Raw genomic sequence first — 13,874 nt, forward strand, 5'->3', positions numbered from 1 at the left:
ATAGTTTACACTTATTTTAGTGGGTATATATAGGTTTTTTTCTCCTTTTGTTTTCCCACTTATGTTTGGTTGCTGAGAAACTAAAGTAGAGGAGAAAATTTTTCCATGAACTTTGCATTCCAAAAAACTAAAAATAGTTAGATTTATATCCATGGCTATTATTTTGGTCGTGGCTGTTTGTTATAATTTAGTGCCAGTCGTAGAAAGAATATATGGATATCTTTGGTTCAAAGGTTTGGCTCTACTGTTATTTTCTTTAATTTCCGTCCTTTAGTATAAGGAAAAAATGAGCATCTCTAGTCTCAACCTTAACGCCCTGTTTGGTGTCTGAAATGAGTTTTACTTCAGGAAACTGTTTTAATCTTTTAGGATGTTAGCATTTAGTTCATTTTGCATCATCCCTAATACATCTTTTTTACATTAAGTCAAATAGTATCTTTTTAATTCCAAAGCCCAAAAGATCATTCAAATTTGTATAAGTATACGAATGGGAACTCTTTCTTGTAGGATTTGGATGTTTCTTCCTTCATATGTATTTTAACAAAAGAATTTTCTCACCTACCAAAGGGAGGAGAGAAAATTGGTCAAAGGTTTTGATATGGGCAATTGCCGCGGACATTCTAGGAAAAGAACAATAGTGCTCTCTCTTCACAAGCAAAACACCGGGGACACAATATATATATTTTTTTCTTTTTTATAATTCCTTGTGTGCTTTTAAAAATAAATTTTCTCACCTACCAAACAGAGGAAAGAAAAAATGGCAAAGGGGGGGCTGATATGGGCCACAGCGGAGGACCTAGCTAGGAACCGAGGAAAAATGTCATCACTGTACAACATTGCCAATCTAATCGATACTGCTCACTACTCTCTCTCCCTCTTGAGGAATGGCCAAATCCCCAAATACATCCAATGAATCAAGTGTAATGTTGTTGCTGCATTTGCAATAAAATCTTAATGTGATTGAATTTGGTCGAGAAAATCTTTGGGAATAGGTTGGGGAGTACGGAAAATGATCAACCAAAGAGCCATCCTCCTGCCCGATTCTGCAGATTTCAGCTTAACCTCGATGGGAGTATTTGCTTTCAACATAGTCAGTTTCAAAATTTTAGAATCGAAAAAAGGGAAAATGGAGGTGGGGTTTGATTCCAAATTCACACTAGTTGAAATAAATAACAAAACCCAAACCTAAACATCAGAGATATGGGCCTTGAGAGAAGCATATGCATAGGGTTCCTCTCTTATGATTGCTAAGCTTTCCGCTCAAAAAAATATTGACAAAAAAATACAGTCGCAGGAAAAAATATCAAGGGAAGTAATGATCCGGGTCAGTTGCTCGAGGAAGGAGATGGTGATGATTTGGATTCGAGATTTGGATCAATTGCAGACGACAATTCCACATGAGAAACACGGACAGCACTAAGGAGTCTTTCTGGCAACTCCTCTGCTGTATTTGCCTGCCGTATCAAGCAAAACGTTACAAAAATATCTGGAGAGTTTTAAAAAAGGAAAATACTTTTTCATCAACAAGATTCCTTTTCCCAACTCAAGTATGAAAAACACTTAAAAATACCTCAAATCTATTCTTTAAAAACCAATTTGTTTTCTAAATAAATTCTTGAAAAATTGTTTTCCAAGGTGCCATAAGTTGTGGAGGAATACATTTCCCCCTAACTTTCATCCTTACTTTTTTTTTTCTTTTTTTGAAAGGAAAATAGGATGGAAATTCCCCCTCTTTTCCTTAAAACTTCTGTTCTTCACCATTTTCATGGTATACTAATTTTCTTAACATTTTTTTCCTTATTACTTTTCAAGGACCAAACATAAGCTCATGGTTATACCTGTACAAGAAAGGCCATGTCAACTACTAGCGTAGTAATTACACCACAAACAAGGCCCAAGACTCCATTGGCGACAGTGGAGGAACCAATGTCAACATCAATCTGCAATAACAAGATCAGATCATGGTTGCTATGTTATAGATGAAACATCATAGAATCAAAACAACCCAGGAATGTTCATACTTCTAAGTACTTGGGACCACGGATATAAGTACAATCAACAGCCTTTCCCAGTAGACAAGGGGTGCTTCCAACGCTCTGGCGAACGATCCAAGAGCCCTGCGTGAGTTTTAGTTAGAGGGTCAGGACTGCAACACTGAAAATGTTAAGAACACAGGGAGAAATATCAACGCTGCACAGATGAAATACTACTGGTTCAAAGTGAAGATGTTTTCCATGGATTCATATCATGTATATATCTCATTTCTACTTTTTGAAGTTTCCCATTCAGGGCTTCTTACTATTTGCATGCTTTGCAGCACAACCTCTGAAATTTTTGCAAATTATAACAATTTCACATTTCTATTTGACTTACACACCAACAAAATAAACCAAGTTTTGAACTCCAAGGAAAAATATTGAACTCCCTGTTTTTGCAGAGATGTGTGAATATAAGTTCAACATAGCAATGTTAGAACTGCTGATGGGCAGCTCAAAAAAGCAGTGCTTCAGGGTCCACATGTGAAGACTATTCATGATCATGCCTATTATTAGCCACACTTTACACCAATTCTGGCTCCTGCAGATGAAGATCTCATGATGTTTCCCCTTTCTAAGTTTACTTGTCTTGAAGTTACTAGATTTGGGTAACAACCATACCATCAATCGAATTATGCAGTTAAGGATGATGTTACAAAAATTCCTTTAATATCTTACAAATGTTCAAGAACTCGTACTGTTTCCATGGTTAAGCCATAGCATTGTGCATAAACATCTTCGGTTTCTACCAAACAAGTAGGCTTGCAGTGTTATTCCTTGTACAGACGGGCACTGATAAGGGACAAAGCTGTGTACCAGAGAACGTTAGCTTGTGTACAAATGAATATCCTAGATGTTTCCAGGGACACGCAATTAAGAGCTTTGAAACTTCTAAAAGTAGCCCTGGAGGTGAGTGGAAGGGAAATATTTCTCTCCTTTCAACTTACAGATGTCCTTCCTTTTATTTTTCTTGGCTTGGTTGAGGGTGAGAAGACAGGCAGGGGCTTCCTTTCCTCTTTTCCATTCAGTTGGCCTTGAGTGCACGAGGCCCGATTCATTTAAATGGGCTCAAATCCCAACAGCTTAAGCTTTTAGGAAAGTTGGTAACTCAACATGGCATCAGAATGTTGGTTAACTAGAAATCTCAGGTTCAAGTCCTCCCCTCATCTATTTATCCATCTAAAGCTTATTCTTAAGCTTTTATGATTAATATCATCAATCCTTAACCTAACCTAAGCTTTCATGATCAACACCATTAATCCTCAACCTAACCTAACCTCAAACAGCTACAGACCATTGCAGGCCTTGTTCTAACGTCCACTAACAAAGAAGACTATGACCTAATTAACCTTGAACTGATCCAATCGCTTGCAACCCTTGGTGTAAATCTGCACCACCTTCACAGCATTAATCCAAGCAAGAACTAGACCATAGAAATAACTTCAATATGATTTTATCCACTGGTATCAGAAAGTGCAGACTTTGTTTCTTCCCACCAAGACATCTAACAACCCTTGGATTTCCTGTAATGTTTTTTTCCGTTTGCCAAACTTACATTATCCTAATTCTTAAGATTAGCTTGTAACATGCCTGCATGCAGACACAAAAGGATAGGTAAATAGATAGATGGCACACACCCATGCACATGCATTATCAACAATCTATTTCTCATTTTCTGATGAACAAAGGCAAACATACGTACTTAGAGCCAAACATGCAAGCACATGGATACATACATGTATATAAATACACATGGGTAACTTATATTAACCTCCCATGACATTTGACCTAATTGCTTTAACATCTCTATTTTCTGAAATAACTAACTTCTGCTTTTAGGTTTTGTCCCCACATCCTCATTAACAAAGACACACACAAACAAAGTTTTCCTATTTTAGTGAGTGCAAATTCTTCCCCTTCTTCCTCACTTTGCTTCTCCCTCTGCCCAAATCCCTAATCCAAATGAGTAAACCTTAACCTATCTTCTTGTTTTCTAACAATGTCTTTTTTCCTAAAAATTAATGGACTTTCTCTCAAAAAGAAAAAAAAAAAAAAAACAACAACAACAAAACAAAAAAATAAAATAAATAAATAAATAAAAATGAAATCAAAATTAAAAGACAAAATAAAATAAAATTGCAACACCATGGTAGCCATGGCTTCTTACAATCCCATAACCATGCTCAAAGTTGTGTGGCCAGGAAAAAATAAAAATGAAAATTAAAAAAAAGAAAAGAACTTTATCTTTGTATTTCTTTCCCTAAATTATTCTTGGGATTCTTGTCAAAATTTGTGCCAACATTTTATTCCTGTCTTTTCAATGACTAGTCCCCAATCAATTCCCAAATTTTTTATATTTTTTTTGTGATTTGAATCATTCTCAAAGCTTGAATTTTCTGCAGACGCTTGCTTGCATACCTCAATGTGTGCAAGGAATGCAAGGATCATTTTGCACAGGCCTACCTGAATATGCTGTAGACATCCATGGCTGTAAGCACCCACACAGTCATACCTCCATGCCTGTGCCACACAGCCATGTATGAAAGCAGCACCAATTTTTATTTCATTTTTATTTTTGAAAATTAAAAAAAAATGTACTAGCATCTTGGAATTTAGCTTAGTGAAGGGTATTGGGAATTTCAAGATAATTTTTTTTAATTAAAATTTGGATTAATTTTGTTTTGTTCTTATCAATTTGATCAATTCTTTATAATTGATCCAAGAAAAAGGAAAGCTAAAGAGGCAAAATATTTCTCCCAATGATGATGACCAAATCAACATACCTCGATAGGGAAGGAATTGAATGTCTTAAAAACAAGGATAAGTCAGTACTATGACACAGAAATTTGAGCATTGCTCTCAGCATGTGGAAAAGGGGGAGAGAGAGAGAGAGACACACACACAATAGTTACACGAGAGGATTTGTACAAACTAAAACTAGTTACTAAGAGAGACATATTCAAGGATGTATGGTGGGAAACATGGTCTGATATCAGTAAACACGTTCACAATAATAGCCAGTCTATGTATCATTTTGTGAGAATTCCCTTGGCACCTTCGTATTGATGATTAAAATATGTGCTACATCCACTAGGTGTCTAATCTTAGAAGGTTCAAAGCACACAAAAAAATATTAATAAGAGCTTCATATTAAGATGTGTCTATAATCAGAATTACCATTAGGTACACACATAAAACAAATCAGTTGCATGAAAGGAAAAAGTTTGTTCAAATTAAAACTAAATACTTGAACAAGAAAAACACATTCAGTTAGCCCAAAGTTTAGGTAATCCTAGATTTTAATGACAAGAAAAGAAGGGTTAAGAGTATTAATGTTTTTGACGTCTGAGCAGATAGGCTTAAAGTAGATCGTATCGGAGTTATATACAACTGTAGAAAAGAGATTGAAGAATAAAAGGTAGAAACTTCTTCTTAATTCTTATGTACAGACACACATACACACACACACACACACACACACATATATACAAAAATCCTAGAACCCAAATTAGGGACTTTCCTAACTCAATTACAAAAAACCCCTTTGATTATGGGATTGCCTAATTCTCTATTCAAAATCACATATTTCCTAATTTCAATCTTTCACACTCCCCTCTCAAGCTTGGTTAATAGATGTTTTCCATTCCCAGCTTGGATATGCTTGCTTGAAACTTTATACTGCTTAAACCTTTTGTGAGAATATCTGGAAGTTGGTGGTCAGTAGACACATAAGGGGTACAAATCAATCTACTATCTAGTTTCTCTTTGATAAAATGCCTATCAATTTCTATGTGTTTCGTTTGATCGTGTTGCACTTGATTATGTGCAATACTGATTGTAGATTTATTGTCGCGGTAAAGTCTCATTGGCCCATCCCATTTAATCTTCAAATCTTCCAAAATAATCTTCAACCATAGTAGTTCATAGACTCCTTGGGCCATTGCTAGGAATTTTGCTTCTGCACTTGACCTTGCTACCAAACTTTGTTTCTTGCTTTTCCATGTCACCAGATTCCCACCAAGAAAGGTGTAATACCTAATAGTTGATCTTCTATCAACCACAAATCCAACATAATCTGCATCTGTGTATGCTTCAAGTGCTAGTCCCGAACTTTGTTTAAACATGATGTCCTTTCTTAGAGACTTGCAAATGAACCTTTTTCAGATTGTGCATGAACTGGCTAATCACATTCACAACATATGCTACATCCAATCTTGTGTGAGAGAGATAAATGAGTCTTCCTACCAAACGTTGATACATCTCTCTATCTACCACAGTATCTTTCTCAGCCTCTCCAAGCTTATGATTAGGATCTATTGGTGTGCTTGCTTGTTTACACACCAACTTCCCTATTTCCTTGAGAAGGTCTGTTACATATTTTTGTTGATAAATAAACAGTCATTGCTTAGAATGAGCAATCTCAATACCTAGGAAGTATTTCAACCTTCCTAATTCTTTGATTTTAAATTCCTTGGTCAAACATTGTCTCAAAGTCTACTTCTCTAGTTCATCATTTCCCGTCATAATGATGTTGTCTACATATACCAAAAGAGTTATAACTTCTCTTGAATCTGAATGCTTGATGAACAATGTATGATCTCCTTGACTTTGTTTGTACCCTATGTTTTTCATTACCTTTGCAAATCTTTCAAACCGCACCTTGAGAGATTATTTTAGCTCGATAGAGCTTTCTTTAGTTTACACACCTTTTTAGAGGCTAGGTCATTGCCAAATCCAGGAGGAATTTCCATGAAAATTTCTTCTTCCAAGTCTCCATGCAGAAATGCATTTTTGACACTGAACTGTTGTAGATCGCACTTGTAGTTAGTTGCCAATGATAACAAAATTCTTATAGCATTCATCTTTACAACTGGGGCAAAGGTTTCTAGATAATCCATACCATATGTCTGAGTGTATCCCTTGGGCACCAATCTTGCATTATACCTCTCTAATGATCCATCTATTTTATACTATAAACCCATTTGCATCCCACTGATCTTTTTCCTACAAGCTAATCTACCAACTCCCAAGTTTTATTTTTTTCCAAGGCTTCCAATTATGCATTCATGGCTTATTTCCAATTTTCATAAGATAAAGCCTCAGATAGAGTGGTAGGAATATAGATATTGTTCAAACTCGTAAGAAAACTCTGATAGGATTGAAACAACTTTTTGAATGACACAACATGGGAAAGTGGATACAAGGGACATTTAGTACATTCCCTCATTCCCTTCCTGATGGCAATAGGAAGCTCAAGTTCTGACTCAGTTTGTAAGGGAGGATGAGAAGTAGTTACCGCATTTCCAAAAGCCGATTCAGATTCTTGGACTTGTATAAGTCTAGGGACTAGAACTTTCATCCTTGAGTATACTTTGCCAGTCATTCAAATTTTAACAGGCTCAGTGGGTTACGACTCAAGTTCAGAGACAGGTTTGAAGGCAAAGGGCACAAGTACCGGACCAGTGACTTTGGGAGGGTCAATGGGAAAGGGATCGATGAAATAGGAATCTCAATCCTTGTCTTCCTTGAAGGAATTCTCCCCTTAAGGATAAGGAGCGAGAAAATAAGACTCACTTTCATTGAAGATAAGACAAAAAAAAAATTGGATGGTGGATGGTAATACTTGTATCCTTTTTGAGTTGAGGAATATCCTACAAAAATACATTTGACTACTCTTAGGTCCAATTTTCCCCTGCTTGGATTGTGAACATGCACAAAGGATACACACCCAAATATCTTAGGAATGAGATGGTTTGTGGTTCTCATATTAGGATAGAAGGATGGGAGTACTTCCATGATACTTTTGAAACCAAGGACTCTAGAAGGTAATGGGTTTATAAGATGTGTGGCAGTGAGGACGACTTCCCCCCAATAAGATTTAGGCAGATGATTTTGAAACAAAAAGACTCAGAGTTGTATCAAGTAGGTGGCCATTTTTTCTCTCAGCAACTCCATTTTGTTGAGGGGTTGACACATGATGGATGATTCATGAATTATATCTTCATGTTGAAAGTATGGAGTTAAGACTTAATTGAAATCGTCTCTGGCATCATTAGACCAAAACCTCTTAATAGTGACACCAAATTGGTTTTTTACCATCTTACGAAAATTTGGACGAACAAAACTCATCAAATTTGTGTTTTAAGTAAGAAAATCCAAGAGACCCTCGTACAATCATTGATGAAAGACACGAACCAACATGCATTAGATATATTAGGGATAGGGGAAAGGCTCTAAATATCACTATGAATTAAATGAAAAGGTTTTGAACTTCTTTTATTATTGATGGGAAAGGGTGAATGCTTGTGTTTAGCAAGTTCACATACATTGCAATGGAAGCCCTCAACATCTAATTTATTGAATAGGGAAGGGAACAAAAACTTAAGAGTTCGAAATGATGGATGTCCAAGCCTACGATGATGAAGCCAAATTTTTTCTTTATTTAAAAGATGGTGCTCTGAAAGGAAAGATACAGATGACTCACTTGGTGTCTCAAGGTAGTATAACCCATTCTGTTTTTTAGCAAGTCTAATCATCTTCCCTAAGTCTTAGTCCTGAAATACACAATAAGTAGGGAAAAAGGTCATAATGCAACCCAAATCTTATGTAAGCTTTTGTATAGAAACAAGATTGGTGGACAACTTTGGAAAATGGATCACATTTTTTAGTGTGAGTGTAGGACTAATTTGGACATCTCTTATGCTCGCTATAGTGGTTAAGGAACCATCTGCTATGGTTATTTTCCTACCACTTGGACAAGGGTTATAATTTTTAAATTGGTGTGACGAATAGGTCATGTGATCTGTGACGCCTGAATCTATAACCCATGATTTGACAAAGGTTTCATCCTAGACTTTTAATCCAATGGAAATAGGAAACTTTCCTAAAAGCACTAGTGAGCAGGTACTTGAAGGTTTCTCAAGAGTTCCCAACAAAGCTCTTATTTTTTTAATCTTCTCTTGATTGAATCCACCCTGTTCCATGGATTTTTCTTCATTTTGCTAAGTAGAGGACAAGTTTGCTTGCCCATTATTCCTTTATTGTCCTCCATTGTAACCCCACTCTTTGCCAGATGTAGTTAGCTTACCATGAAGTTTTTAGCATTTTTCCTGTATATGTCTAGGTTTCTAACAGTGAGTGCACCATAAGTTATCCTTGTTATCACGGTTTGAAGCCTTTAACTGATGAGTCCTTTTGTTATCAGCGGTGATAACCTTCTAATCATTGCCTTTGTTAGCAACCATAGTTGAGCCTTCCATATTTTGAGGTACAAGCATGACACTTGGATCGTGAAAGAGCAACATACGACTCTTGTTCTTGCTATGTTGTTGAAAAAGGGAACTTCTTGCCGTTGCGCCACTAAGGTCGCACCGCTACCTCATGCTGCCATCCACTTTCCTCACCGTCGCCGTTACCATAAGATCTCATTGTTGCCATTGAGGAAAGTGGATGGCAGTGTGATGTAGCAGTGTGACCTTAGTGGTGCGACGACAAGAAGTTCCCTTTTTCAACAACACAACAGGAACAAGGGTCACCTATCGCTCTTTCACGATCTAAGTTTGTTGCGTCAATGTGAAGTTGTGTTTGCAGCACAAAGAGGGACACCTTAATGTCAACGATGAAGGTCAACTATGATCTTCAACTCGGTAATGAAGGCTGAAAAACTTCTCTTCCTAGATTTACGAGCCTAGAGCTCTAATACCATGTAGAAGAGAGATCAAAGAGGATAGAAAATTGTTCTTCTTAATTCTTATGTACAGAGACACGTACACACACACACACATATATATATATATATATACAAAAGTACCTTCATTTGAGCATTAAATTTGTATACCTACTCTTAGAGAGAGATATTTCTTCTCCTCCTCCTCATTGTAAACATGTTACGATTATGAGATAGGTATGGGAATACACTAAAAAAGCTGTAAAGGTCAATTCAAGCCTAAGAAATTCAAGTGTAAAAAGGAACAAGAAAAGTCTTGGTTGAGGAGAAGACTCTTGTGTTCGTGGCAACACCTTAAAGCTTGTGAAGGAGCCAAAGGGTGTGCAAGTAGGCAGTTTGCCAGACCAAGATAAAAGTTCCGTTGTTCGCATTCTCTATTCCTTTACTCTCTTTAATTTCAACATTTTAATTTCTATTACTAATATTTATATTGCTTGTATTGAATATCTGCTAAAATGGTTAAAAGAGATTATTAACTACTTCAAAACACCCTTCTCAACCCCCACCCCAATCTTTTAGGTGATCACCTAAGTTTTCTAGTCTTCACATATTGAAGAACATGAGGTAGATATGATCTGCTCCCAGTAAACAAAGTCAAGATAACACCAATCAATAGATCATTTTCCGAAAATTCCCTTGGCACCTTCATTCTAATCTTTAAAGTTCTTGCTAAATCCACCAGGTTATATTCTTGAAAGGTGAAACTTCATGTAAAATGTGTCATACACACATATGTGTATATGGTAGTTTAATGAAGGGGAGGATAGTAAATAATTCCTTAAATTTGAAACATTAAGCAAAAAACAATTTATTCTTAATCTAGAAGTTTGCATGATAAATTGCAGAGTAAAGATGCCCTTTTCTTTTTCTGTTTTATTATAAACCATTTCCCATTATAAAGTGACTTGAATTTTCTTACCAACTTCAATTTCTCTCAAGTTGGTTTGATGTTTTGTCATGATATAGTTAAGAGTCAGTCAGATAATCATGAGTATTACAAGGTTCTGCATAAAAGGCATAGAATCACAGTTTTAGAGTGGGACCTTGCTGAATATAGAAGGTACAAAAACTACTCTTTGGTCCACAACCTAAACCGTAAAGAAGCATAACTATCCATGATATGAATGATAACGATCTGTCGGTGGATTTGGTGCAGCGAATTAGGCAAGATGCGTGAAACAGATTATGGGAGATTTTTGAAATTATCTCCTATAAATCTTATGTTTATTTTTAAATATTGCAGCTCCTATTTTTTAGGCTAATTCTTATGCTAAATTCCATGTGTACATGTGTATTCCTCTATAGTCAATGTTGTAAATAAATAGAATTGTAAACTCTAAAATTATTGTGCATGGAAATACAAAGAAGATTTTCTCTTTAGCTTTGCACACATGGTATCAAAGCATTCCTTCCTGGGACAATTTTATTTTTATTTTTATTTTAATTTGTTTGTTGGTTCTTTAAATCAACAATATTCGTTTGTTCTATATTATTCTCCTATTGTTCTTCAATTGCTTTTCAGCAAATCAGTGGCATGTAATTGACATGTCTAGAATTTCTTATGAGGAGTTCTTGGGTGACTCGCCAAAGCAAACTTCTGCCAATAATTCACAAATTGTATCATCAGGTCAATCTGACTTTCCAAATTACCACTCACATATTGAACAGACAAAACTTCTTAAGATGGTCTCAGTATGTGAAGTTGTTCATTAGGAAAGGGAAATATCGACTATCTAACTGATGCAACAAAGGCTCTAAGAAGAGATGATCCAATGTATGGAATGCAAACAACTTGATGATCATGTCCTGGCTTGTGAACTCTATGGAGCCAAAAATCGGTCAAATGTACATGTTTCTCACTACTACAGAAGAAATATGGGAGGCAGTAGGTGAGACATATTCCGACTTAGGAAATTCAGCATGGATTTATGAAATAATGACAAAGATTCATTAGACTAAGCAAGGTGATTGAAGTGTTACAAAGTATTATAACACTCTGAAAGGATAAAGACTAAGGTGGCGTTTGTTTTTTTACTTAATTCTAAATAGAACCTTAATACTTAATAGTATTAAATATTAGGCTGTTTGTTTTTTTAGTATTTTATTTCTATTAAGTATTAAAAAGTAAAAAAAATCATTGTGTTATTTTTTCTATTTAGAAAAAGCCATATATTCTGGCTTTTTCTATTTAGTAAAAAGTTTATAATAAGTAATGAAAAAGTAAAAAAACAAACAACCTAAATTCTAAAACTAAATGGTTTTCAGCAAAAAGCCAAAAAAACAAACACCACCTAAGATAAAAAAAAAAATTATGATGATTTTTCTTTTTGAATAGTTGCACAAGTTTATAATACATCACATAGTTGACTTCTAAGACCTCAAAATGGAAAGACAACTACTACTTTAACTATACCAAATTTATAGAGATTACACCAGATTTCTAGGAATTACACCAAACTTCTAGGAATTACACAAATCATTCTGGACTTTTATATTAATTTATACAGCTATACAATATATTTAGGAAGGAGAATTAAGTCACAATGTTGTCAAATATTCCAACACTCCCTCCCAAGCGGATGCAAAGATATTTTGCATTTCAAGCTTTTCTAGGAACTGATGAAATGTAGAGCTTTGTAACTTTGGTGAATGCATCGGCCAACTGCTTTGTTGATGTAACATAGGGTGTACACACTTGTCCACTGTGCAACTTTTGCAACTTTTCTTTGATAAAGTGACGATCCATCTCCACATGCTTTGCTCTATCATAATAGACTAGATTGTGTACTATGTTTATGGCGACTTTGTTGTCATAAACATAGCACACAATCTGAAGATTGTATAACTTAAAGATCTTTAATTACCATTTGAAGCTAAAGTAACTCACAAATCCCTTTAACCATAGCTCTGAATTGAGCCTTAGCACTTGATTGTGCTACCACTAGTTGCTTTTTGCTCCTCTAGGTGATGAGATTCCCTCCTAGTAGAGTACAATACCTAGTTGTTGATCTTCTATCAACTATAGAACCTACCCAATCTGCATTAGTATAAGCTTCTAACCATAGGTCTCCATTGTTTTGAAACAAAACTCCCTTACCATGGGCTACCTTGAGATACTTGAGTATTTTGTAAACAACTTTTTAATGAGGCTTTAATGGCGAATGCATGAATTGACTCACTACCCTAACCACATATGCAATGTCGAGTTTTGTGTGTGATAGATAAATCAGTTTTCTTATGATTCTTTGATAAGTACCTCAGTCAACTGCAACCTGCAGGTTCTTCATTTTGCTCCTCTAGTTTGTGGTTTGCCTCAATAGGTGTCTCAACATGTTTGCAATCTAACAAGCCTACCTCTTTAAGCATGTCCAATACATACTTCCATTGAGAAATAAAAATACATTGTTTTGACCTGGCAACTTCGATTCCAAGGAAGTATATAAGACTTTCAAGATCCTTAATTTCAAACTTATTTGCTAGGTATGCTCTGAGCCTTCCGACTTCTTCTAAGTCATCTCTAGTGACCACTATGTCATCAGCATAAACAATTAGAGTTGTCACCTTGCCTTGAGAAGAGTGTTTGATAAATAAAGTATGAACCCCTTGACTCTGTTTATATCCATTTCTTATCATCGATTTTGTAAACTTCCCAAAGTAAACCCATGGAGATTGTTTTAGTCCATATAGGGATTTTTGATACTGCATATCTTGTTTGCCCACATTTTGTGGAGAAATTCCGAAGGAACATCCATATACACTTCCTCTTCTAAGTTGCCATGGAGGAAGTCATTTTTCACATCAATTTGTTGCAAAGGCCAATTTATGTTTGCTGCTAGAGATAATAGAATTCTAATGGTGTTCATCTTTGCTATTGATGCAAAAGTGTCCTTGTACCATATGTTGGTGTATACTCTTTCACTACAAGTCTTGCCTTGTACCTTTCTAGCAGTCCATCTGCTTTATACTTTTTGTGTAAATCTATTTGCACCCTGCTGTTTTCTTCCCTTTTTAGTAGGTCTACAATCTCCCATGTGTTATTTTTTGTCTAATGCTTGCATTTCCTCTTTCATACCCTCCTTCCATGGTTCCATGCTCAATGCTTCATGGATTGA

At 35.7% G+C, this 13,874-nt stretch overlaps 1 protein-coding gene across 3 annotated transcripts in view; it reads right to left on the minus strand.

The window, feature by feature from the left end:
• Positions 1–1,075: 1,075 nt before the first annotated feature.
• The window catches only part of LOC100255228 (protein ENHANCED DISEASE RESISTANCE 2), a 78,070-nt gene continuing 65,271 nt past the window's right edge, over positions 1,076–13,874 (minus strand). The window contains exons 21-23 of one of the 3 annotated variants that reach the window (XM_010663000.3): positions 2,022–2,117; positions 1,839–1,940; positions 1,076–1,454 (exon numbers count right to left, since the gene is read on the minus strand). In XM_010663000.3, coding sequence (XP_010661302.1) covers positions 1,326–1,454; positions 1,839–1,940; positions 2,022–2,117 — 327 coding nt within the window. In that variant the 3' untranslated portion in view covers positions 1,076–1,325. Of the gene's footprint in view, positions 1,455–1,838; positions 1,941–2,021; positions 2,155–2,219; positions 2,578–13,874 lie in introns of those variants that run through there. The other 2 variants (XM_059743155.1, XM_019225792.2) reach the window with 2 other exon arrangements.

The sequence above is a fragment of the Vitis vinifera genome, chromosome 15 (assembly GCF_030704535.1).
Source record: "Vitis vinifera cultivar Pinot Noir 40024 chromosome 15, ASM3070453v1".
In the NCBI taxonomy this organism is placed as follows: domain Eukaryota; kingdom Viridiplantae; phylum Streptophyta; class Magnoliopsida; order Vitales; family Vitaceae; genus Vitis; species Vitis vinifera.